Here is a 27357-nt window from a genome sequence, read left to right on the forward strand (position 1 = left end):
ATAAAGCAAAGGAAAAAAAAAAACATCCTCCGTCAAATCTAGGTAACATCCTACAAGACTAAGATCTCTTTTTGAAGTTTGTGGTATCGGACATATGAGGTTTCCTTAATTGTATCAATTTGGCTACGTGAATTTAAAAGGGACACTTGTCCAAATTAAGGATAGTATATGTAAACCCTAATGGCCAAATTCATGGTAGGAACGCTTTAAGTTTAGTTGCATGCTGTAAAGATGGTTGATCTATTAAGACGTATTTGGTATATGCCCATTCTCAACACAATTAAACTTTATTAATTGTGTTTAGCATCAATAAGTAGACAATATACAATAGAAGCTTGATACATTCAAATAGGTTATACGGTATACACGATGAAATGAGCTTCATATATATATGGTTAACCTACAAAGATTCAAATTGCAAACTAAACTTGTTGGTTCTATGGTGTTGTAATCACTTTCGACTAATATTTATATATTACAACTGGATTAAAAATGTATGGTGTAACCCTGGACTAGCTTTCTTCTTGCAGAAGGAAAGGAATTCAAAAGGCATGAAGAATGAGAGGTCATATGAAGTAAGCTCATCAAGCCATTCACAGACCAGCCTTAAGAAGCCTAGCCTAGAGTTCACTTTAGGAAGATCTCAGTGAATTTTATATATATATATATATATATATATATATATATATATATATATATATATATATATATATATATATATATATATATATATATATATATATATATATATATATATATATATATATATATATATATATATATATATATATATATTACTACTCATTTAGATATCATTGAGTTTTTTTAATGGGAGCTGGTGAAAAGAATGGTGCCCACTGGAAAATCTGTAGAGAAAAGTAAAAGAATGGGAAAAAGAGAGCAAAAGGAAGGCAACAAGACAAGAAAGGGTACACAAAGCAACAAAAGGGAGTAGGGTTTTGAAAAGCATATCTTTGCTATTGAAAATTTGTGAGAGACCCATTATCTGACCCTTTTGATATTATAGATCTTGATTATATGTAAAAAAAAATTAATGAGTTTTGACTTTTCAATCGATCTTATAATTTTTCTTGAATTCTATGGCAAACATCAATGTGTTGACTGTGTTCTTTATTTTAGTCGATATCAAGTGATGTTCTTTCTCTTTGAGGTCGAGAGTTCTAGTCTCATCGTGGACATAGCCAATGTTTTAAAAACTGATGTTTTAGTTAAACCGGTATGATGAATGATTTATGGTTCAACCGGTTTAACCGGTTCGACCGTCTGATAATCTGATGTATCGTAACTTTCATCTTTATTCCTAGTGTCCTACATACATATATAAATCAATGATTTGACGTTTACAAACTCAAACATTAAAAAGATACATAAAAACAAGTTATAGATCTATACAAACACATTAAAAAACATATAACGATTAGTTTTACATCAGTCTATGTATATTAAAAAGAAAATAAAGTACAAACTGAAATAAATTATAGTTTTAAATGAATATAAAAGCTTCTTAAAGTTTACCATGTTTTTTTTTTTGAAAATTCCAAAATCAATGTGAAAAAAATTATCAATGTTTATTATGCAAAAATGTTTAATTTCCATATGTTTTTATCCAAATTAACTGATTCAACTGGTTTTTTTACAAAAACTGATCGGTTCTTTCTGGTTCAAAAATATAAAAAAACCGGAGCTAGTTGAATGTTATCTTCTTCGGTTACCGGTTCGACCGGCCGATTCAAACCGATTTTTAAAACATTTGACATAAATGAAATTACATGTTAACTTAAAGAAAAAATTAGATTTGCTGTTTAAACATAAAAATTAGTCATTGCATCTTTGCCTTGCCACATGTGCCAATAAAACAGATATAGTATAAGTGATAAAGAACTTAAGATATATTTTAAATGACGACGACTATATTAAACTACGTATATGCCTGCTTTGTATACAAATTAAATTGTATGGTAAAATGTTATTGTCATATATATGAAGATAAAAATTTAATCTAATATAAATATGTAAAAACTAAGATATAAACTGCTAATTACAAATATGATAGATACAATGTATTAATAATCTTTTCATCCAAAAGTTGAACAAAATATAATCATCCTTCACGTCAGTTATATATATATATATATATATATATATATATATATATATATATATATATATATATATATATATATATATATATATATATATATATATATATATATATATAATCCAATATAAAAAACATAATAAATAAATAAAAAATATATGTTACAATAATTATCTCAAAATCAAAAAATAAAAAATAAAATGTTACATATTAATAATAATAGAAAAGTTCATGACTCGTAGATATAAATAAATAAATAAAGTCACAATTTTGTGATTTGTGAGACATACTTTTAATCGATTTCATCTTCGTTTATGATTTCCTTTTAAATCAAACTGATTCACTTATAAAACTTTATCTTTCTGTTTTTTCGTACAACAAACTTTGATTTCCTTTTTATTTCATCATGAAAATTTTAAAGAACCCTTAAACTCCATTTACGAATTCAATTTAAAGTGAGAAAAGAGAGGAAATTGATGGAAGAGAAAGGAAAATAAAAAAAAAATTGGTGTTCATGAGTTTTATTAAAAGAAAGAAGTTGAAGGAAATGAAATGATCACTTTCCCTCCTAACTTTTATTTCGATTTGGAAGGATTTTGAGAGAAAAAACAAAAATGTTTAATTTTCCTTCCACTTCTCTCAAACTCGGGAACACAATATATATATATATATATATATATATATATATATATATATATATATATATATATATATATATATATATATATATATATATATATATATATTTCCTTTCTTTTTTCTTCTTTTCTCTCCTTAATTTCTTTTCTCTTCTCTTCTTTATTTGCTACAACTCATTAACGGAGTGTAAGTGTCATCTTAATTGGACATAGTTCCTTAAAGCGAAAAATCAAAACTGATGTTATTAGGGCCATTCCAAGCCAATTTGGGGCCAAATGAGACCCCTTAATAAATGAAAAATCAAATAATTATAACTACTAGTTCATTTTGTTTTAGTAACATTTATCAAAAGACAAATGAGATCTACAATAAAACTTTTTTATAGATTAAATATACAATACCTTCTATATGATTTTTGATAAATAAAACATTCTATATGTCTTCATATATCTATAATGAGCCTTTGTATAGATTAAATATAAAATACCCATAATTAAAAAAATTAATAAATTAAATATACAATATTTTCCATGACTTTCTGATAAATTAAACATTATATATGCCTTCATATTTCTATAATGAGCCTTTTTATAATGCCATGCTTTTTTTAATGGTATAGGCAAATAAGTAAAACCAAATAAATCAACTTTAGTTGGAGTACATAGTACAAACTGTTGGGTTTTGAGCATTATAACACTCTTATGGTGCACATGCAACCCTGAATGCTTTGGATCTATGTTTTCTCTGATTATACATGCATTTTGTTTTTCCAAAGCATTCACCCTAGCAAGCATACAATTGAAGTTATATAATAAAACTTATTTTGGATGCATACCTCTTGAATAGGGTAGAGTTCTTGACCTTTGAAAGCTTGAGAACCTCAAGTGTGATGCCTCTATTGGTTCACAAACACCATATGCAAAAGGAGGCTTGAGAGGATAGGCTAGCAAACTCAAAATCGTTTATCACTCTCTTGGAATGATGGGGCAATCGATTTTGGCTCTAGGGGGCTCTATTTATAGTGTTGTACATGCTAGGGTTACACTTTGTAAACCCTAATAACCCATGACTTTCCACATTCTCATGCTCCATGGGTTTAACCTCCATGGACTATCAATGGATTAGTTTAGCCCACCTACATGATCATGGATCATTGGCCCACACTACAACAATGATTGATCTACATAATCAATCCCCCTATATTTAATTAGTCTCTTTTGACCACAAAATTAGTTCCAAATTAATTATTGATCAATACTAATTAAATAATATGACTTCATATTAATATATTATACTTTTAATATATTAATAAACCCTAAATAACCTTACTGTAACATCCGGTTTACCAAGTATAATATTTTAATTATTTAATTTAAAGATTTTGGAGGGACTCGACGAGTTGGTGCCTCAACTCGTCGAGTAGGGTCGCGACCTGCTGACATGGATAATGAATGGACTCGGCGAGTCAGAGAGATGACTCGTCGAGTCAGCGTTGTTGGCAGAAACCCTAATTCTTTTGGGCCTGGGCCTATTTAAAGGCACTTATAGCCTCCTTGACACCCCCCATTAGTGTCATTCGTCACTTGAGAGAAACCCTAGAGACATTTGTGGGCAAGAGAGGGAAAGAGACTCATTGGAGGTCATTCCTTGGGGAGAAGATCAAGGGTGTTGCAAGGATCAAGAAGAGAGCTTGTGGATCTATTTCATCCCCATCTTCAGCTTCAGATCAAGGTATGAAGTCCTTACCTTTCTTGTTTTATTGAATAGATCCTTTGAGTATGAGAAGTTAGGGCTCATATCACTTTTGGTGGGGTTTTGGGTGCATCAAACCCCCTCTTCTGAGTATGCCATAGATTTGGACCTTGTAAGGTACAAAGAGTCAGAAAGTAGGAAGATATTGTTGTGCAACCATGAGGTTTTGAAGTTGGGAAGCTTTAATAGAGCGAAATATACCATGCATGGATATCAAGATCAGACCTTTATTTAACTTTTGAGTATTAGGAGGTTCGATCTATGAGTTAGAGTTATAGATCTGACCTCAGGTGGCTAAATGAGAAATATGATGGAGCCAACTCACCGAGTCCATGGGATGGCTCGACGAGTCATGGTAGGTTTGACCTTGTAGCCTTGACCCAGTGTTAACTAATCGAGTTGGGAGTCAACTCAGTGAGCTGAGTGAACCCTAGGAAGAACGTGGAGAATACGAGTGGACTTGGCGAGTCAGGTCAATCTTGATTGTTGAGTCAGTCTGGCTTTCTGTTGACTTCCTGGGTGGGGCAATAAGGGGTAAAATAGACTTTTACCCATCCCGAGGGTAAAAAGGGGAAAAAGGACTTAAGGAGTAAATGAGTAATAAAGAGGATAATGATTGAGATGCTTGTCTTATGTGTTAGGCGGAGGCTAGTCCAAGATTTCTGAGTGCTTGTCGGTTACCTGCTAGCCGAGGTGAGTCTTCTCATTATACCTTATCTAGAGTGGTAATTATGTGTGTCCGGAAGGTCTTATGTGCTTATACACGATATGTGATATATGTTTTATGTGATATGCTATGTTATGAGTTTGCCTGGTTTGGACCGGAAGGTCGACAGGGTTTGGACTGGAAGGTCGACAGAGTTGGGTCGGAAGGTCAACAGAGTAGGACCGGAAGGTCATCATGGGTAGGGTCGGAAGGTCTACCAGAGTTGTGGTACCGAAAGGTCTCGTAGAGTTATACCTCGAGTGGCTAATCATATGTGTCTGGTATTTTGGTCAACTCACTAAGCCTTGTGCTTACCGTGTTATGTGTTATGTGTTTCAGGTTTTCCTCAAGATCGCAAGATGGCACCGGCTTGATTGTACACACCAGAGAAAGAATTATGTTTCGAGGATCCTGGATTATTAATTGATTAAACACAGAGTTATGTTTTGTAAACTAAAGAAATGATGTTTTATGAAATGTGTTATGAAGATTATATGATTAAAAATGAAAATTTTGTTTTGAAAATTTACGTCGTTACAATTTGGTATCAGAGCCTTGGTTTAAAGGATTCGGATACACCTTCGGGTAAATCTGGACTCAAACTGAGGATTTGAGAAAAAACTTCAAATAAATGATTTTTCTAAAGCGAACAAGAGTTTCTAAGAGAAAACGAGAAAGAGCAGTGTGTACAATTAGCCAGAGCCCGAATGGTGATTTCCCTAAATACCCTTACTTTTGTATTATGAGATATTTATGATATATGTTATGAGATATTATGCATGCTAGAGATGGGCTAGGTATTTCATATTTAGGACTAGAGTGACCCGATTTGTGATGTCTTAGCCTAGGAGTTGTTGTTATCTGTGATATGCTTTCGAGTATGTGTTAACTAAGAGTATCTAGCAGTAATCCTTTTTAGAGACGGATTTGAGTAGAGGAGTAATCTAGGAGAGATACCTACATGAGCATTTGTGGAGTCTTCTGAGAGGGTAGTCATATGCCCATGTGGGGTGAAGTTGCTTGAGTTCGGTGATATCCTACGAGTATGAGGAGAGTAAGTAGGATAATAGCCTAGAGGGGTTTTACGTGCTAGTAGAGATTATTCAATGCCCGAATGCTACTTGCTTCGTGCTTTGTGGAACTCTCGATGATGGGAGTCAGCTACCAAGTGAATATGATGATATTCAGGAGATAGATGGTTGGCATCATTAGGAGTTCTTCAGCAGCTGATGGCGGAGAAGTGTGAGGACCTAGGAAGAGCCTAGGGGTGACCATGGTCAGATGAGTGCGCTGACAGAGTAGAGCGTTTCGATGTGGAGCGAACACGCATGATGGGATGGGTGATCAAGAAAGTTGAGCAGCTACTTAGAAACATTGGGATGGTCCGTGTAGAAAGTATGGGTAGATGTGGCAAGTAGTATAGGCCCGTACTACCAAAAGCAGAGGACCTATACTCAAAACAGGGGGTATTCCGGAGGTTCTAAGTAGCAGATTGAGAGGTGAGGTCATGGTTCGAGTACCATGCTTTGTAACAGATTGAGAGGTGATGTCATGGTTCGAGTACCATGCTTTGTAGCAGATTGAAAGGTGAGGTCATGGTTCGAGTATCATGCTTTGTAGCAGATTGAAAGGTGATGACATGGTTCGAGTACCATGATTTGTAGCAGATTGAGAGGTGAGGTCATGGTTCGAGTACCATGCTTTGTAGCAAATTGAGAGGTGATGTCGTGGTTCGAGTACCATGATTCGTAGCAGGTAATGCTTGTGTTTTTCCAGTTATCCCATCGTGATTGATTAGGCGGAGATCAGATGTGATAGAGTATGAGGCCAGGGGGCATGATTTGTCACACCCCAAAACCAAGAACGGCAGAAACGTTATGGGGCGGAGGACGTCATGTAAAGTATCACAACAGTGCAAAGTAGTGAACAAGCAACAACATCATCCATTGCATTAATAGTAAAATTTTAATACATGTGTGTTCTTTCATAGAATAAAACACCATAATAAATAACCAAAATAAAAGACGAATCTTGACTGCTCCGTCTTCTCAAAACCTGGTCATCGTACCTGTCTACTGGTGACCTGAGAATACAAGTTATTTTGAAAGCGTAGATCAGCATAAAGCTGGTGAGTTCATAAGTATTTTAGTGTCATTGATTTGTAAAGTTTTGAAGAAAAGACTTGTAATTGTTCAATGAAAAAGTTTGTATAAGTATGAAAACCCTAGAAAATCCCATATTTCCTACTAATATAAAATGTAGTCTTTTACCAATACCCGACTGTTTAGAAGGTTTGCTTCTCTGTAAAAATGAAGGTTTTTCCCAAGTACAACTATTACTATCAAAATATAGATTACCTCATCGCTTATGTGAATGTGTCACAAAATAAAAGTAATAGGGAAAATTATATAATCATTGAAATCGTATCCATTTGTCTAGGATAAACACGACGCGGTAAATCGCCGAACAGTACAACCGAGGTCATCTATGGATGAGCTGATCCCACTATAGCTAGCAGTCGGGTGTAGAATGGTCAGTCCCGTAGTGTGTAAACGTCTTCCTAGTATAGTATGTAGTAGTCTTCCTAGTATAGTATGTTGCAATTCTCTTCGTATAGTATACTTGTATAGACTCATGAATGAACTGACTCATGTGTAATTCCTTGTACTAGGAATAGTAAATAGTATCTCCTAAACTATACCTATTATAGTTTACTAGTAATTTATGTATAAGAATGAATGAAAGTATGCCTTTGCTACCCAAAGGTATTGAACTGACTGATAGAACTTTTATGTCTACATATGTATACATAATATATAACTAATATTTAGACGACATTCAGACAAATAACCGATACCCTAAGGCCCATCCAAACAAGGAAAAGGAATTAAAGCGAGTTAGCAGTCCTAAGTCCTTTAAACATTACTTACATAACTATATATATATATATATATATATATATATATATATATATATAGGCATGCATTTGACAATATATAAAAGTTTAAAAGAAGTTTTGTAAAACATTTGAAGAGTTGAATAATAAATATTGATGACTTGATGTCAATTTATAAAACGATTTAAAAGCAGTTTGTTTGATATAAATAGTTTAAAGTATAAGAAATCCTTTGTCCGAAACGTAGTTTGAAGTACATGAAATCCTTTGTTTGAAATACAGTTATAACAGAATTTGAAAGGAAAGATTTAGTATATAAAACAAGTTTGATAAAGAGTTTAACATGTAAAAACGTTTGAGAAAACATTTTGAAGTAGTTTGCTTGGTAAAACAGCTAAAAGTATAGTGAAATCCATTTATGTGCTAGTTATTAATCACATGTAATTGATATAATAACTAGTATGATTCAACTTGTATCCCCCCCCCCCCCCATAAAAGCATTTAAAAGGTTGATTAAGGGGTATGAACTCACCTTATGTTTGGTGATCCAAATGGTTCAAGTAAGGATTGAGCAGTTCCCCAAATGAATTCCCGATACACAAATGAGTCCTAATGACATATATTGATGCATATATGTGTATAATTAGTGTATAATACAACTAAGCATGAAGGAAATAGCCTAAGGGACTAAGGAACTTGGACATGAAGAGATCAATCACATGTGATTGATCAAAGGGAAGTGTGTGGCCACACTTAAGTATGTTTACGGCCAACACACATGAGTTTGCGGCCAAACAATGAGTTTACGGACGTAAACTCATGGACATAATGCCTAAGTGAGTGATTTAAGGTCCTAACAACATCCATTAAGATTTTAACGTCAATGGCTTGCTTGTTGCAAGAGTTTAGTGCTCAAATATGCATCAACATGGAGTTTACGGCCAAGGGTGTTCTTGGGTCATAAAATCAAGGTGTTTCTAGGGAAATACATGTTTTCAAGGATTTAATTCAAAGCTTCCTAGTAGATATGAAGTATAATGAAGAGTACTTACGATATAGAAGCTTGAAAGGGTTGATTTTGGCCAAGAACACTAGTGTGTGTGTGTTCTTGGTGTTCTTGGTGTTTCTTGAAGATCTAAACAAACATGATTTTCATGGATGAAATCAATGTATGAAGCTAGTTAATAAGGTGTATCAACTAATCAAGCGATATAACACTTACTCTTTTGAAGATCTAAGGTGAAAGTTGGATGATAGTTGAGAGAGAATGAGGGAAAATCGGCCAAGGAAAGAAAGAAATGAAAGAAATTGTCAAAACTTGTATATATGGGGTGAGTTTACGGCCCACATGGAGTTTACGGCGGTAAACTCCAATGTGGTGGCCGTGAACTCATGATGTTTGGTGTTTGAGGCTTGATTATTGTTCAGTGGTTCTAGTTGGTACTTCCTAGCACTCATTCCTTCAGTGTATTGGGCTCAGAACACTCAAACAGACTCCAAACAATGCTAAATGTTAGCAGGAGTGAGTCTAACTTAAGGTTGATTGGATTGGCTTTTATAGCAAAAAAAATTCGGGTTGTCACATGATTGAACGAGTTTCAACGAAGCATCCCTTGTGAGGGAAGCAAGATAACTACAAGGTATTTTTGGTGAGATATCAGATGAAGTCGCAAGACTCAAGGATGAGTAGAGATGGCATTTATGGAGGATTGCGGCCTGAGTTGAGCAATCAGCCGATAGTGGAGATGTCACCTTCTATGAATTGAGTGGTGCTATTTCCGTTTCCTATGGGAAACATAAGAGGTGTTGAGATTTCAGTTTCTGAATTTTGGGGGTAAAATCTGCGGGTTAGCATTAATGGCGATCTTCCAGTAGAGTATTTGGGCAGTATGCCTGCCGTAGGGTAATGTTATAGCATGAACAGGTTGTCAGTGGGGACTGGGATGGTCAAGGACCAGGATACACCATATCTGAGTATATTAGGGCATGTCTTAGCTACAGCGAAGGACGATCAGGAGGAGTATATCAGGGCGGTGGCTCTTATTGTCTATGATGGGTATTGAGTGTAGAAATGAGGTCTCTACTCTTATGATAATTAACGTGATGGAACGTTGCTTGAGGAGTCGAGGATAAGGAGTATGATGGTTCATTATTTCCAGACTAAGAGTCAGTGTTACTATTAGGCAGTTGAGATGTCCGGTAGTGGGATGGTATGAGATTCTGAATGACTAGAGGCAGTCATGATGAGAAGTTTCTGAGGATTTCATCTGAGATTCGGGTATTGGAGTTGCTTGATCTCTATCGGGGAGATCATTGAGCGTTGTGTAGCCCCTTCCAAGAGTAGGTGCGATGTTACTGGTAGAAACAGTCTATGGGATAGATTGTTAATGCACCAATCGGTGATGGGTCGAACCCTAAGTGGGGGAGAACCGGGTATTTTATTGAAGGGATCAGATATTTGTTCAAGAGCGGTTAGAGAACTGCATATAGAGACCTATGGAACGTATTCATGAGACCATGGTTATTGGTGGTCGAGGCGAGTTGCAGAGCAAGGTAATGCATGTTGTGCATGTTCGAGAAAGGATGAGTGTCTCCACGGTAGGTGGCTATTGGTCGGAGACCTTGTGGTGGTTAGGAATTCTTTAAGGTTATAATGGTGGATTCGAGGCGGTTGGCTCGTAAGGTTCGTTCGGCGGTTGAGAATTTCTGGTGCAATGTATGGGCTGGTATATGCAGTTGGGAAGGGCAGAAGTTGATTAGGCAACCAACTTCCGGGTCGTTATGAGTATACTTGCATGAGTTTTGGGAATTTTTAGGAGGGAGTTTCGGATTGTCGACAACATTTTCCGAGTCATTGACCATTTCTCCGTGTTTCAAATTGAGAATTGGAGTATCCTGAAATTTTGGGTTGTGTAACAGGAAGATCAGTGGTGAAAAGAATTATGCAGGGATGCGTTGCGTATCCGAGTATGATGGCGTAAGTAGGAGATCAGTGCCTGAGGCAAGACATTGTGAGGTTCTATGATGGTGTACCGAGATATCTGAGTTTAATGCCTTGAAATTTGGAATATTTGGGGTCTTGAGTTTGAGACGGAAAGTGGGGCACCAGGTATATATGGTTCCAGTGGGAGCCCTTCGGCTAATGGTAGCAAGTGAGATTATTTAAGAATATGGATTGCAGTGAGAAAAGGGGGTTTGGTCGTGACAGTTGCCGCCAGAAATTATGATGCATAATTTGGATAGTGTGAGCACCTATCTATGTTGGTCCGCGGAGCATGAGTTAGGTGTTTTTTGTTTTTCTGAAGCCAAAATGTCTGCAGTCTGCGGACCACATCTGCAAGCCTCTACAGCAGAAGAGGTGGACCAAACGTCTGTAGTCTGCAATAAGAAGACTGTTTGTTTTTTAACGTCTGCAGGCTGCTGAAATAAACTGAATTTTAAATAAAATTATTTTACAAACTTAAAATGATTTTTCAACACCAAAATTTTAATAATAATAGTCTTATAACATTGAAAATAAAATTCATGCAACTCAATTAGTCATACAATAAAAAAAATTGTTTTACAATAACAATTTCATTTAAAACAATTCAATTTATATTATGCATCAACTGATCAGCAATTTCATCCCATAACTGAGTCATATAGTCACGGTCTGCTGCAGTACCATGTGTTGGAATCCCGTCTTCGTCATCATCAATGGCCACATTGTTATTTTGAAACGGGACATTAGGTTCATCGTATCGTGCGAAATACTCATCACTCAATCCTTCTTTCCTTATATAATTATGAAGCGAGAAGCATGCCATGGCAATGTTTCTTTGTGTCACAAATGGGAATGGTGCCATCCTCTTCAATATAGGGAAGCGTGCTTTCAAAGCACCAAAAGCACGCTCAATGACATTCCAAAGTTTTGCATGTCCATGGTTAAATTTTTCTTTATTGGTCAATGCACGTCTTTGACGAAAATCTCCAAGCCAATACCTCACATTAAGATAAGGGGCCATAAATCCTCGAGGGTGTGCATACGCGGCATCACAAAGATAATATTTGTCTGAAAAAAAATGCAAAACACTAATCAATTTTCAAATTAAGATAAAAATATTTAAAAAAAAAAACAAAAACTTACCTGGTGGTGGAAACGAGAATGATGCTTGTGGATCGGCTACTGCTTCTGATAATATTCTAGAGTCATGTGCTACCCCTTCTCACCCGGTCACAACAAATGTAAAAATCATATTGAAGTCACAAATTTCCAATGCGTTTTGGTAGCAATCTCCCTTTCCCCTACTTCTATATAAGTCTTGTTTCTTAGCAAGGACAACAGCATGTATCAAAGTGCCATCAAGTGCACCAACTGCTCCTTTGAAAACCCTTCGTAGCCTCCTATTATGTCCTGGAATGTTTGGATTCGGATTAAAAGATGTTGGTACTATAACATCTTGTGCGAAAAGCATCATTTTTTCCAACACTTCATAAAAAAATTTATGAATTGTTTGCTTCGAGTGTTGAAATCTCCGCTTGATAATCACGTAACGTTGATTATGTTCGATCATCATCAAAAACATAGCCATCTTTTCCTCAACTGATACATGTTTGTTGTCCTTTAATGAGTAATTTGCTCTAAAATGAGCACATAGTCGTACAAAAGATTCACGGGACATGCGTAATACTTCAACACATTGTAAACGATTACGGTGTAATAACTCCAATGTGTATTCATGTCCCGTCATTTCCGAATCATTATCCCGCAATCGTTTCACACCCCTCTTCCAAAAATAACGGATGTATAGGTACATTAGAATTACGAGAAGTAACTTTTGATCGTGATCCATATGAACCTAAAATCAACAAAGTAGAACTTTAAAAAACATTACATAAACCATATTTCAAGTATCAAATAAACATTCCATTAATCATATTTCAAGTACCAAAATAACATTACATAAACCATATTCCAAGTAGCAAAATAACAAAAAATAGTTCCAACAAGGGCAAAAAGACCTAACAAAATAGTTCCAACAAAGGCAAAAACATTTAACAAAGTAGTTCCAACAAAGCAAAAAGACATAACAAATAGTTTCAACACTAGAAAATCATCGAACAATCTTCCCATCCTTCAAAACACCTAAACTGGTACCCGTCATCTCAAGCCACCCTCGTAATATCTCGGGAACATCGGGCAAATGCATCCACATCTCTCTCATGTTCATGGTTCCTCCAAAAATATGATATGCGACAAAGCGTAAAGGATCTGTAGGGCCTAACTGAAGGACCTCTAACTTCTCTAAACACTGAGGAATTGTATACCCTTTAGTCAAACTTTATAGAGCTTTCTTCATTTCAAATGCTAAATCGTCAGCAGTAATAGAAGTTCCATCAGGTGAAGAAGCAGACGGTGAGGCACTAGGAGCTACATGAGTTGAGGGTTTAGCCCTTTTGTTGGGGTTACCGGATGGTGTAGCAGCAAAAGGTGAACCAGCAAAAGGTGAAGCAGCAGAAGGTGGTGGCTCATGATGAGAAGTGTCAACGCCATCATCATCCATTGCATCAAAAGGGGTGGCGGTGATCTAAAGTGATGGAACACAATAGGAGGATGCGCCAGCTACTGATGATGATTGGGTTGAGTAACTCCTAAAATTACCAGTGGCACTATTTCCATCAAAAAGACGTGCACAAAGATCTGGAAAAGGCAGTGGAATTGTTCTCAAAGAAGCAGCTTTCGGATGCCCCTAAACCCAAATGTAACAAGAAATAGTATAAGAATATTTGGCAATTTCAAACGTAAATGTTATATATATATATATATATATATATATATATATATATATATATATATATATATATATATATATATATTGTATATTAATGTATATGTACCTTCTTAAAATCATCCCACTCCTCGGCTGTTAAATTAAAAGTGTTTGTTTGAGAATTGTATATATTACCGGTTTTGTTTTTTAAATATACACATCCAGTGTATTTGGCTTTCAGATTGTCATATGCGTTTTTCATTTGTTTTTGAGTCAACTCAACCCCAAATTTCTCCTTAAGAATTCTTCCAAGCCTTATCCATGAATCTTTCTGCAAACTCAATCCTTTTCTACCAATACTCTCTACTTCTTCAATACAAGTATCCAATAAGCATTTTAAATGCTCATTGGTCCATTGTTGTTTTTCTCCCATTTCTAATAACCAAATAACAATAAATAATCAACAAGTAACATCATTATTTCAAGAAAAAGCTTGATTTCAGCACATCCTAGGCAAATTATATCATCCACAAATCGAAAAAGGGCTACCTATTTAGGGAATTGAGAGGGTAAGTTTGTAATTTTGTTTTATTTTCAATGATAATAATGTGTAATTTTGTTTTATTTTCACGGCATTATTTCAATAAATTTTGTTTTAGTAAACTTTTTATTTTCACGACAAATTTGTAATTTTGTTTTATTTTCAATCACAATAATGTGAAACTTTTTATTCAATTATAAATAACCTCAATTAGAGTGTTTTAATTCAAAGTTTTCTAATAAATTTTATAAATCAAAATCATTAGTACCAACACACATCCAAACAGCTAGTGAGTTTTCCATTTTACTTCTATCAAATAAACAAAACTTATGACTCTTTTTGATGCTTTCTATCATATACATATACACAATCAACAATCATATACATATACACTATCATATACATATACACAATCAATAATCATATATATATATATATATATATATATATACACAATCAAAACTCATATACACATATACAATCACAATCAACAATCATATACATATACACTATCATATACATATACACAATCAAAAATCATATACACATAAACAATCACAATCAACAAGAGAATATGTTATCTTTTGCTTCACAGTTATGTATATTGGCTTCCAATCAAAGAAAAATATAAATCCAATTTGTTTACAAATCCAATTTGTTTACAGGTAAGATTTTCAATTTGCTGGGAATTTGGCTTTCAATTTTAGCAAGAATATATGATAGATTATACACCTCCAAGATTTTCTGTGAAACAAGGATGTGAATCAAACAAGAAATTGAACAAAGATGTGAATCAAACAAGTTGAATTGAAATTGAAATCGACAGAGAGAGAGAGAGAGGAGGTGACGACAAACCAGATTGCTCGCTAGTTTTCGATGTGCCCTTGATGTTCGCTCGCTGCTGCAATCCACGGTGATGGTCGCAAAATCGGAGGACGCCGGATCGGAGAGGAAGGCTGCGATCGGTGGTTTTGATCGGAGAGGAGGGTTGCGACGGTGCTGGTCGCTACAAGATGGAGTCGAACAATCGAGGGTTTTTTTCTGGGAGGTTGGGAGGTTGGACGACGAATGGAGGCGGAAACCAAAAAAAACGCGTTTTTTTAGGTCAAAGGCATTGCAGACTTTAAAAGAGGCTATCCCATATCTGTGTGGTGTCTGCGCGTGGTCTGCGCCTCGCAGACAGAAGAGGTCACGCAGACCCGCAGAGAAAAAACAAACACGCTCTTAGTGGACGTAGTAGGGTGTTGTGATGCTACGGGGAGTTGTAGTACTCACTAGTCAGCGAAAGGTTGTTGTGGTGCTACGGGGAGCCGTAGTACTCACTGGTCAATGAGAGGGTGTTGTGATGCTACGGGGAGTCGTAATACTTACTAGTCAGCAAAAGGGTGTTGTGATGCTACGGGGAGCCGTAGTACTTACTAGTCAGCAAAAGGTTGTTGTGGTGCTACGGGGAGCCGTAGTACTCAATAGTCAGAGAGAGGTTGTTGTGATGTTGCGGGGAGTCGTAGTACTCACTAATCAGTGAGAGGTTGTTGTGATGCTGCAGGGAGCTGTAGTACTCACTAGTCAGCGAGAGGGTGTTGTGATACTACGGGGAGCCGTAGTACTCACTAGTCAGCGAGAGGGTGTTGAGATGAAGTACTCTCTAATTAGAGCACGACGTAGAAGAGTTTTAGGCTTGGGTAGCCCTAATATTTGAGTTTTGGGAGTCTAGTGGTCGGACCAGGGGCAAGATTGGGGGTCTCCTCAATGATCGGGAATCGTTATATCTGCCATACTTTCACAAAATGGTGTGAAGCATAGTGATGAAGGCGTGCATGCTATAATTTCTCGAGATCACGAGTTCAAACCTCATTCTGCTTGTTTTCTTCCTTATGCGTGTTTTTTTTTCAACCTAAGATGTTGACATGACATGCTACGTCGGCTGTCACATCAATCACCCTTCCACATTGGTACTCCACCTCACAAATTAACTATCTGAAAATGTCAGATAGTTAAAATGAATAAATTAGCCGATTTTTTGATTTGTCTATTCAATTTAATCGTTAATTTTCCTAAAATTTTGTAGATTTCCTATAGTCTAATCCTTATTTGGCTTGGAGTTTTTGGATTTCAGTTTTTATGGCATCCATATTTAGGACATGAGAGACCAAGATGCGTTGTTTCCTTAATATATGAATATCCTCTTAGCTGTCGGAAGATGTAATACCTTAGGAGCTAATTGATATCACAAAGGTAGAGTAAAAACATGATATTGGTTTTGTTGTGATATTTAAAATGGTATTTTATACATGTTGAATTGTAATATATGTGTAACATAGTTTGTTAAATATATAAATATAAATATGTTAGACTTATAAATAGATATAATAAAATATGGGACCTAGGGACTTAGATAACTATTTTAATAAGCAAGTTTTAAATTTAATAACTGTTTTTTTATAAAACTGTAAATTTGTAACATCGATTTTTCAAATATTGATTTTGAAATATACATTTTTCAAAATAAAAACTAACCTAAACGTATGAATAGAACACAACTCATATATAATTTATGAAATATCAACTTGGTGGATATGCGCCGGATTGACCAAGACTATTAGAATCATGTTGGTCATCGAATGACCTTCCACAGTTTGGGCCTGGTCCATCAGACTATCAATGTAAAGATCTGATATTTAACCAATGTGAAATGTTTTTACTACTATATTATTATACTAGTTGTGAGTCTCGTGTAATACACGGGTTGATTAAAAAAATTAAATATAAAATGTAGACATTAAGTATTTTCTAAAGTAAAATTTTGAAATAAATATAAACTAAATGATGAATAAATAAGTAATTCAATTTATACTAATAAAAAATTATTATCATGTTTTAAATAATGGTGTTGAATACGAAGGTGTAAAAATTAAGTATTTTTTAAAGTAAACTTTTAAATAAATACAATAAATAGAATAAACCACAAGGACCATTTAAGTAATTTGTCTTAATTATTCTATAATAATAAAACTAATTAATATAAATTCACAAATGGAATTTATTAATATATTAATAGAAATAAGTATTCACAAATGGAAGGTTTACTATATACATTAATTGACATTAATTACTATAAGGTGGCATTTAATATGTGAAATTGAATAAAAAATAAAAAAAAATATATAAAAATGACAAGTGGAAAAAAAATAATTTTAAAATTATAAGAAAATGACATGTGTCAAATTCAATAAGAAGTTGACATTTGGCAAAATTATCTTTATTTATTAGGGTAGACTAGTTTATAATTCTTAGAACTATGGTGACAAAATTAATTAAACTTTTATTGTGATAACTCAAAATTATTAATCAGTTATTTTAAATAAATTATTAATTAAAATCAATTTTTCTAGTTATAAAAAATTATAATCGTTAATTTAAATAAATATGTGAAATTATATCATCTTATAATTTGTATCAATTTTATTTTAATTTTTATTCTAATGTTATTAATTTAATTTAATTAGAGTGAAAAATTTGAATTTTGAAATTTGAAATTGAAAATTAATAGGTTGACAAGTGGTATGTATTAATTAGGAGGCTTAATAGGGTGACACTTGACAAAAGAAGAATAAAATATGTATTAATTAAAAGACTTAATAGAATGACACATGTTAAAAGGAGATTAAAATTATTCTTTTATTAGAATAGGAGATTATGCGTCAATAAAACAAAAAGAGTTATATAACAAGTTTACAAGAATATGTTGTGTAGATATTGCTGAATTGTAGTGTGGTCCTGGACTGGTGGTACTGAACCCGACCGAACTGGTTGGTACCGGGTTTTTTTTTAAGACCATATCCGATTGCTATAAAATCCAGTGTAATTAAGTGGCTTATAGATATTCAAGTTGCATGAGAGATTAGTGAATTGTAAAGTCATCGATTAAAAACCAAAGTAGTAAATGTGTATCAAGCAATCTTTCAAAAAAAATCCAACATGTAAAAACTTCCAAAGTATGTGATGTAAACATTTGGAATCGGGTTATGGTGCTACATACCCAGTAGTATCCTTGTTTTTAATCGAGTTGAAGCTTGACATAATAAAATTTGTGTTAGACGAACAACACTCTATATACTTGATTAGGATCAATCTTTAGTGATAAACATGGATTTGTTGTTATTTAACTAATTACTTAATGGCATATTCTTGTTTTGATACTACGTTTCAGAAAATGGCTGTGAAGCACGTAACAAAGCAAAAATTACAAGGCAAGATTTTGGTCCAAATCGAGGTGTCTATGCCACCAGATGACAGCATTATGTATTATTATTGTAGTTATTTAGTTTTTTTTGTTAGAAGTTTCATGTTAATTAATAATAATACAGAATACATGTGTTTGTTTTGTTGTTGATTAGTGATGCAATCAAAGCGGCGCAAGAAGCCAGGCCAACTCTAACTCTATGTATGTTTTTTTAGGGAAATTGTGTAATCTAACCCACAAATGAAGTCTTTAAAAAAATAATTTTTTTTTTAAAATAACTACTCTCCTGTATAAGTCATTAGGCTAGGGGGAGTGGTCACACCCACCCCACCGGAAAAGTGCTCCACATGTTGTCACATCCATAAATTTTACACCAATTTTAAACTTTTTCAATCATAAGTGAAAGTCAAATAGCATTGTTTACAAAAATGCTTTCAAATCAATATCTATCAGAGTGTCCCAAAATCATAACATAAGGATGAGGAGCGGTACGGTCACGCCTTCGCCTTTCCATGATCTCCTGAAGTACCTGAAACAATAAATTGAAAACTGTAAGCCCGATGGCTTAATGAGCTACCCCCAAAATACCAATACCACACTGACAATGTCATATCAGTAACAATCAATCAATCAACATGCATACTGGCCATCGGCCTGACTGGACCTCCCTACTAGGCCTACGATCTATCTAAATCAATCCCGAGCCTTCGGCATGACTGGTCCGCCTCGTGGGCCTACAGTCTCCCCGGACCGCTCATAGGGTATGTTGGTCTTCAGCACAAAGCAGGACCGCCTCAACCCAACCAATCAAGCAAATAACCATGTGCACATATCTATCATATACTGGCATATACAAACATCAAACATGTCTATCACACTGATCATCAATCATAGAATTCTCTCATAACTAGAGTACCGACCTAGCAGGTCACTAACATACCAATCCTTACGGATCATAAGAGCATAACATACTGTCTACCCTGACTCTGATCTAATAGATCATAACCACAGGTAGCATATCATACAATAACAACTAAAGGGTCGGCCTTAGTGCCGTAGTCCCTATCGATATAGTGAGGATAACTCACATTGCAATTGTCGACTCGGAAGATACACTCCAACTCTCGGATCACTCGACACAGGCTCCACGACCTATGATCATAGTACAATATACTCATAAGTCCTTAACCTTATAAGGTACTCCATAACCCACCAGTCAACCCCTGGTCAAAGTCAAAGTCCTCAGCCAAGGTCAACAGTCCATGTTGACCCCAACTCGCCGAGTACCCTCGTCTACTTGTCGAGTTCCTTAAGTACAATCCAACTCGCCGAGTCATCGGGTTGACTCGTTGAGTTCCTTCGATCCTCGTTTCAACTTTAAGGCCACCCGTCGAGTTCCCTCCTTGTAACTCGACGGATACACACGCATACATAATACAGGGAAAACTCATCCGACTCGCCAAGTTGTTCTTTAACTCGTCGAGTCTTATGGTAATCTTCATCGGACTCGCCGAGTTGTTCATCCCACTCGTCGAGTTCACGGCCATCTTCATGTGACTCGCCGAGTCCATTGAGTCCTCTTTCCATACAAACTTGTTTTGAGCTATGCAGCGGCTCCAAATCACAGATCCAAGCTTCTAGGGCATGCTTATCACGTAAAGTTGCAAACTTTACGTGCATGCATGGCCTTAAAGGCTCCAAATGCCAAATCTAAGTTCTTAATGGGCTTCATGCCCAAGAGGGACCTCAATCACAACCAAAACTATGACTTTATGCTTCTAGAATCCGAAGAGGGTCCAGATCTGAAGTTACAACTTCATATCTAACCGATAGCTCATCATACCAACTTGAAAATCCATAAAAAGCCCTAGAAACTCAACAAAAGGGAAAAAGGGAAGTAAGGATGGCACTTTGATACCTCCAAAGGATGCTAGCTGAGGTAAATCCTACTTCCCACGCCTTCCTTGCTTTAATTTCTTTGCACTCCTCGCTTTCTTCCTCCAAGATTCTCTTCCCAAGCTTCAAACACCACATAAAGGCACACACACACACACACACACGTATAAGGACTCTCAGGACTCTCTAGAGCTGTAAAGAGGCCCAAGGGAGGCTAAGGTCCCTTTAAATAGGGGTGCAAACCCCGGGATTTAGGGTTTCATCTTCCAGCTCCTACTCGTCGAGTCCCAATATGGACTCGTTGAGTAGGTCACTTAACACGCGATCCCATCTCGCTGCTACTCGACGAGTGGGTCAACCAACTCGTCGAGTAGAGCTTAACCCAAGAAATTCTATTTAAGCAATACCTGAGAATCGGGGCGTTACAACTCTCCCCCACTTGAACTAGACTTCGCCCTCGAAGTCCGCTGGAATAAACAACGTCGGGTAATGCTCGCGCATCTCCGCCTTCGGCTCCCATGTCCACTCGGATCCCCTCCGATGTTCCCACTGTACCTTTACCAAAGGTATTTCCTTGTTCCGTAGAATATTTTTCTTCCTTTCCAAAATAGCCATAGGCCTCTCCACATAGTTCAGGCGCTCATCGACCTGAATGTCATCCAACGACATCACTGCCTACTGGTCCATAATGCATTTTCGCAATTGTGAAACATGAAACGTGTTGTGGATCCGGCTGACCTCTTCCGGAAGCTCTAGCCTCTAAGCCACCCTTCCAACCCTGGCAACAATCCTGAATGGCCCAATATAACGGGGACCCAATTTTCCCCTCTTCCTGAAGCGGATCACACCCTTCCAGGGTGAGACCTTCAGGAGAACCATGTCACCCACTTGAAATTCCAGCTCAGATCGGCATCGGTCGGCATAACTTTTCTGCCGACTCTGAGTGGTCTGCAGTCGCTGTCTAATTTGCTGTATCATCTCGGTAGTTTGAAAAACTACATCTGTCCGACTCATCACCCTGTGTCCAACCTCGCCCCAGCAGACTGGGGTCCTACACTTCCGTCCATACAACAGCTCGAAAGATGAGGCGCCAATACTGGAATGATAGCTATTGTTGTAGGCGAAATTTGCAAGCGGTGGGTGGGAATCCCAACATCCACCAAAGTCAATGACGCACACCCTCAACATATCCTCGAGGGTCTGAATGATCCGCTCACTATGCACATCGGTTTGCGCATGGAACGTCGTGCTAAAATGCAGTCGTGTACCCAGTTCCTCATGGAATTTCTGCCAAAAACGGGAAGTAAACCTGACATCTCGATCGGAAATGATAGAAACTGGAACCCTATGGCGAGAGACAATCTCGCGGACGTACAGGTCGGCCAACTTCTCTACCGACGAACTCTCCCGTATGGCTAGGAAATGGGCACTCTTGGTCAATCGATCCACGATGACCCATATAGAATTGAACCCCCTTGCCGTCTTCGGCAACTTCATGATGAAATCCATCGCGATTCGTTCCCATTTCCACATGGGAATCTCCAGAGGTTGCAGCTTACCATGCAGCCTCTGATGCTCAGCCTTGACCATCCTACAGGTCAAGCACCTCTCAACAAACCAAGCGATATCTCGTTTCATGCCAGGCCACTAATAGCTCGAACTCAAATCACGGTACATCTTGGTGGCTCCGGGTGAATAGAAAAACGAGACTTATGAGCCTCCTCCATCACTGTCTGCCGGACCCCTCCGGACATCAGAACCCAAACTCGATCGTAACGGGTCAACAATCTGCGGCTATCCTGAACAAACCGAGCGCTTTCGCCCTTAATCCTCTCCAACTTCTAGTTCTCTGGTCTCATACCCTCAATCTGAGCATCCCTGACCAAACCCACCAGCGGGGAATCCACCGTTATCCTCATACACCTGGTTGGGGTCGAGGACCCAACTGGCTTGCAGCTCAGAGCATCCGCAACCATGTTCGCTTTACCAAGATGGTAAAGGATCTCGCAATCATAGTCCTTGACCACATCCATCCACCTGCGTTGCCTCATGTTCAGGTTCAGCTGATCCATGATATGCCTCAAACTCTTGTGATCCGTGTAAATAGTACATCGGACCCCATACAGATAATGCCTCCAAATCTTGAGGGCGAAAACCACCGCTCCCAACTCAAGATCGTGTGTATGGTGTCTCGTCTCATGTGGCTTCAGCTGCCGCGATGCGTAGGCTACCACCCGCCCTCTCTGCATGAGGACTGCCCCCAAACCTGTGATGGATGCATCACAAAATACCATAAAATCCTCTACTCCCTCGGGGAGTGTCAATACTGTCGCCTCGCATAGACACTGCCGGAGAGTCTTAAACGCCCTCTGCTGCTCAAGGCCCCACCGGAAATCCACCCCCTTCCTTGTTAAACGAGTGAGGGGTATGGCAATCTTGGAGAAATCACGAATGAATCTCCGATAATACCCTGCTAAACCCAAGAAACTCCTGATGTTAGAGGGAGATTTCGGGGTCTCCCACTGCATCACCGCCTCCACCTTGGCCGGATCGACCAAAATCCCCTCCTGGTTAACGAGGTGTCCGAGGAACTAGACCTCTCGTAACCAAAACTCGCATTTTGAGAACTTGGCATACAGCTGTTCTCGCCTCAGAACCTCCAGCAGCTCCCTACGATGCTCCTCATGCTGCTCTCGAGTCTTGAAATACACCAAGATATCATCTATAAACATAATGACCGAGCGATCGAGCATCGGTCTGCATACCCGGTTCATCAGGTCCATGAACACTGATGGCGCGTTGGTGAGCCCAAACGGCATCACCACGAACTCGTAATGACCATAACGAGTCCGAAACGCGGTCTTCTCCACGTCTTCCTCCCTCACCCTGACCTGGTGATATCCTGATCTCAAATAAATCTTGGAAAACCAAGATGCACCCTACAACTAATCGAAAAGATCGTCTATCCTCGGGAGCGGATAACGGTTCTTCACTGTTAACTTGTTAAGCTCATTATAGTCAATGCACACCTTGTGCGAACCGTCCTTCTTCCTGGCGAAAAGGATCGGTGCTCCCCAGGGTGAACTACTCGGATGAATAAACTGCTTACCCAGCAGCTCCTGCAACTGAGATGATAGTTCTTGCATCTCAGGCAGTGCCAATCGGTACGGCGCCTTGGCGATAGGGGCCGCACCTGGTACTAGGTCAATCATGAACTCAACCTGCCTCTCCGGAGGCACTCCGGGCAACTCCTTCGGAAACACATCAACAAACTCCCTCACCACCGGAACCTCAAAAACTGAAATCTGCTCTCTAACCCGTGTATCTACCACATACGCCAAATAACGGGCACACCCGTGCTGAATATACTGTCGAGTCCTGGCTGCCGAACAAAACCCTGCTCCCAACCTGGTGCCCTCACCATATACTACAAGTTCTCCCCCACTTGGGGTTCGAACCACCACCCGCTGTCCTTCATAGTCAATCATGGAGCCAAAACGGCTAAGCCAATCCATCCCCACAATCACGCATACATCCCCCATGGGGATAGGAATCAAATCGATCGGGAAGGACACCCCGGAAATATCCAACTCGCATCCCCGGTAGACCGAAGAAGCAGAAACCCCGTGCTCGTTGGCGATCGAAACTCGTAACGGGCACTCATGATCATCCATCGGCACACTGAACCCTCTAGAGTAGGTCTGAGATACAAACGATTGACTCGCCCCCGAGTCAAATAATACCAAAGCGAGCAAAGAATTTACTAAAAACGTACCTAATCACAGGTACAATCCATAAGCATAACACAAATACAATAACTGAGACGGAGAATAGAAACGTACCAGCAAACACATCCGGTGCTACCTTGGCCTCTTCGGCCGTGAGCTGGAAGGCGCGACCCTGAGCCTTCGGAGGCTCCACCTTGACTGGCTTCCCATCTCCAATCCTCATAGTAGCTGGCGTGGAACCCTGCGCCAGCTTGGCGGTAAGCTGCGGACAGTTGGTCTTCACATGACCAACCTGATGACAATGGTAACAAATCCTCATATTTGCAGGAAGGGCGGACTAACGGCAGTCCCTGGCATAGTGCCCCTCCTTGCCATATTTGTAGCATCCACCTCCTGCTCGACAAACTCCTGAATGAACCCTGCCGCACTTTCCACAACCACGGCTCTGTTGACTCCCAGACCATTTATCAGCGGTCTTAGACCGCTTAGGCGCTAACTGAGACTGTGTCGGTGCCTGACGCTGCTCCTTCAGCTGCAGCTCTATTTCCAACTCACGCCGCCTCGCGACTTCCTGTAGATCCAGGAGGGTATCAAAACGTTGTGTAGCCACAAACTGCAGTATATCCATCTTGAGCATACTCAGATAACGAGTCATCTGAAACTGCTCTGACGCAAACTTCGGGTAAAACATAGCTCTCTCAGTGAACATCCGGGTAATCTCCATCACAGACTCCCCATCCTGCCTCAATGTCAAAAACTCCTGAGCAATTCACTCCCGTTCCACGCGCGGAACGTAGCGGGTGCGAAACATATCCCGGAACTACTCCCAAGTAATAGCAACCTGTTGATCATCAGAATATGAACCCGCCGTCAGTCTCCACCAGTCCTTTGCCCCGAGCCTAAGCAGGTTCAGAGCACACCTGACCTTCTGGTCGGCAGGACATGAGCACGTGAAGAAACATCCCTCCATGTCAGACAACCACCGCATGGCTCTGATCGCATCCTGAGTACCATCAAATGTCGGGGGATTCGTATTATCGAAGTCCCGGTACTGGAAAGCCCTGCCGGCTCCCCCTCCAACCCCTGCTGCAGTTACAGCCGAAGTGGCTGCAGCGGCAGCTGTCTCTGCTAGAGCTGCATATCGCTCATCAAAGTACTCAACCATCGCGGTCTTAATTGACCTAAACATCTCTGGCAGCTGCACTCGGAACGTAGCAGCAATCTCGTCATGCATGATCTTCCGGATCCTGGCATCCAACTCATCGGTCCCTATCTGTACCACGGGCTCAGGTGCTACCGGTACCTCCAACCCTCCGTCTCCCGACCCCGATCCTGATCCTGATCCGGACCCAGTAGCAACACGTCTCGTCACCACCATACTGAATATATACACAGGTCATCAGATAAATAACATAATGTCGGGAGGCCATAACCTACAAATCCTAGGGGTTGTGATTTCCTTGCTACGCGTATGGGTCCTGTGCTTTCAGTAGTACGGGCCCATACTACCTTCCACACCTACCTATATTTGTCTCAAGTATCACCACAACGTCCTCGCAATATCATCAACATAGAAAATGCGCTCAACCCTCACTTCTAGGGGAATACCAACTATCTCGCATCTAGTCTCACCGCTTATCACAACTCACACATCCATGAAACTTCCATCATCCCCTGCAGCGCCAGTACACGCTAGCTGCACATAACGCTGGACCCAATAGACTTTCGAATATCCAATCCTACCCGAAGGCCGGATCAACGTTCTCAGGCTACAAAGTCTTTATTATGCACAGCCGTGATGCATACACTAAACGTCTACAGTTATGATGTCATTTCCACTTAAAAGAAACCCTAGGCTAATAGGCATCATGTAATCAGGCAAATCTATCATGCGATTCCTGAATATCCCTAGCTTAGCACTAGCATGATGTTCTAACATATTAGAATATCAAATAACTGCATGGTATTTTGGGGTTTACTTACAGGCTCCGGCTGATCGTACCCTCTACATCCTCCATCCTTTATTTTGATAACCAATTTAAAACTAATTTTCCGAAAATCTCCTTGATTTGAGACTGGATTCACACGAGTGTTCCTCCAATTCACTCAAACCAAGGCTCTGATACCAACTTGTCACATCCATAAATTTTACACCAATTTTAAACTTTTCAATCATAAGTGAAAGTCAAATAGCATTGTTTACAAAAATGTTTTCAAATCAATATCCATCAGAGTGTCCCAAAATCATAACATAAGGATGAGGAGCGGTACGGTCACGCCTTCGCCTTTCCATGATCTCCTGAAGTACCTGAAACAATAAATTGAAAACTGTAAGCCCGAGGGCTTAATGAGCTACCCCCAAAATACCAATACCACACTGACAATGTCATATCAGTAACAATCAATCAATCAACATGCATACTGGCCATCGGCCTGACTGGACCTCCCTACTGGGCCTACAATCTATCTAAATCAATCCCGAGCCTTCGGCATTGTCACAACTGTAAATTTTGAGCCATGTAATCTATACATTCAAGTTAATGTGAATCAAAAACTTCAATCAAATACATTATGCTAGTACTACAAATAGTCATCAAACAATTGGAAACCCTAGAAGTCCTTGTTAAGTCCATTTTGGATTAGGACTCCCCTATTGGATCCAAATGGACCAATAAGCTTCCAATTAGACTATCATGGGCTTAGAACCCTAATTGGACTCTAAGTGGACCCATATTTATTTATTTCAACATTTTAGGTCATGAATGAAATGGATTAAGAGCCTTGATACATGAATAACCTAAAACTAGTTCAAGAAAAACATAAAAATCCTACTACATTCTCTTAAGCATAAAACACACTCTAACTAACTCTAATTTTGGGCTTAAGGGAAAAAGCCCAAATTTTTCTTTTCCCTCTCTAAAATCTCGGCCCAAAGGCCCAAACTCAAGAGGATAAGAAGAGAAGTTGACTTTGGTTGCCACCTCACTATTACCCATAGGACTTCCATGCATTACTTCCCATGCTTCCATGCATATCACTTCAAGATCACATCTCTTCTTCTCTTCTCTCTCACTCTCGGCCATA

General features: G+C 38.5%; 3 protein-coding genes across 3 annotated transcripts in view; 1 reads left to right on the forward strand and 2 right to left on the reverse strand.

Annotated features, from left to right (window-relative positions):
* The window catches only part of LOC111918085 (probable transcription factor KAN2), a 5855-nt gene extending 4711 nt beyond the window's left edge, over positions 1 to 1144 (forward strand). The window contains exon 6 of the mRNA XM_023913740.3: positions 531 to 1144. Coding sequence (XP_023769508.1) covers positions 531 to 650 — 120 coding nt within the window. The 3' untranslated portion in view covers positions 651 to 1144. The remainder of the gene's footprint in view (positions 1 to 530) is intronic.
* A 10558-nt stretch (positions 1145 to 11702) lies between these two features.
* LOC111918148 (uncharacterized) lies at positions 11703 to 13325 on the reverse strand. The gene is made up of 5 exons (XM_023913811.2): positions 13253 to 13325; positions 13064 to 13116; positions 12404 to 12953; positions 12242 to 12316; positions 11703 to 12166 (listed from the first exon to the last, which is right to left on the reverse strand). The coding sequence occupies exons 1-5, from the start codon at positions 13323 to 13325 to the stop codon at positions 11703 to 11705; spliced, it is 1215 nt and encodes a 404-aa protein (XP_023769579.2).
* A 357-nt stretch (positions 13326 to 13682) lies between these two features.
* Positions 13683 to 14298, reverse strand: LOC111918149 (uncharacterized). Its single transcript, XM_023913812.3, has 2 exons — positions 13993 to 14298; positions 13683 to 13844 (listed from the first exon to the last, which is right to left on the reverse strand). The coding sequence occupies exons 1-2, from the start codon at positions 14296 to 14298 to the stop codon at positions 13683 to 13685; spliced, it is 468 nt and encodes a 155-aa protein (XP_023769580.2).
* Between the last annotated feature and the right edge of the window lie 13059 nt (positions 14299 to 27357).

The sequence above is a fragment of the Lactuca sativa genome, chromosome 6 (genome assembly GCF_002870075.4).
Source record: "Lactuca sativa cultivar Salinas chromosome 6, Lsat_Salinas_v11, whole genome shotgun sequence".
Lineage (NCBI taxonomy): Eukaryota > Viridiplantae > Streptophyta > Magnoliopsida > Asterales > Asteraceae > Lactuca > Lactuca sativa.

Coding starts and splice junctions, on each gene's coding strand:
- LOC111918148 (XM_023913811.2), bottom strand. CDS start 13,325: ATGAACATGAGAGAGATGTGGATGCATTTGCCCGATGTTCCCGAGATA. Junction 13,117..13,252: donor AGGGTGGCTTGAGATGACGG/GTACCAGTTTAG, acceptor CTATTTTGTTAG/GTCTTTTTGCCCTTGTTGGA. Junction 12,954..13,063: donor ATTTTGCTACTTGGAATATG/GTTTATGTAATG, acceptor TGTTGATTTTAG/GTTCATATGGATCACGATCA.
- LOC111918149 (XM_023913812.3), bottom strand. CDS start 14,298: ATGGGAGAAAAACAACAATGGACCAATGAGCATTTAAAATGCTTATTG. Junction 13,845..13,992: donor AGTGGGATGATTTTAAGAAG/GTACATATACAT, acceptor ATTTGGGTTTAG/GGGCATCCGAAAGCTGCTTC.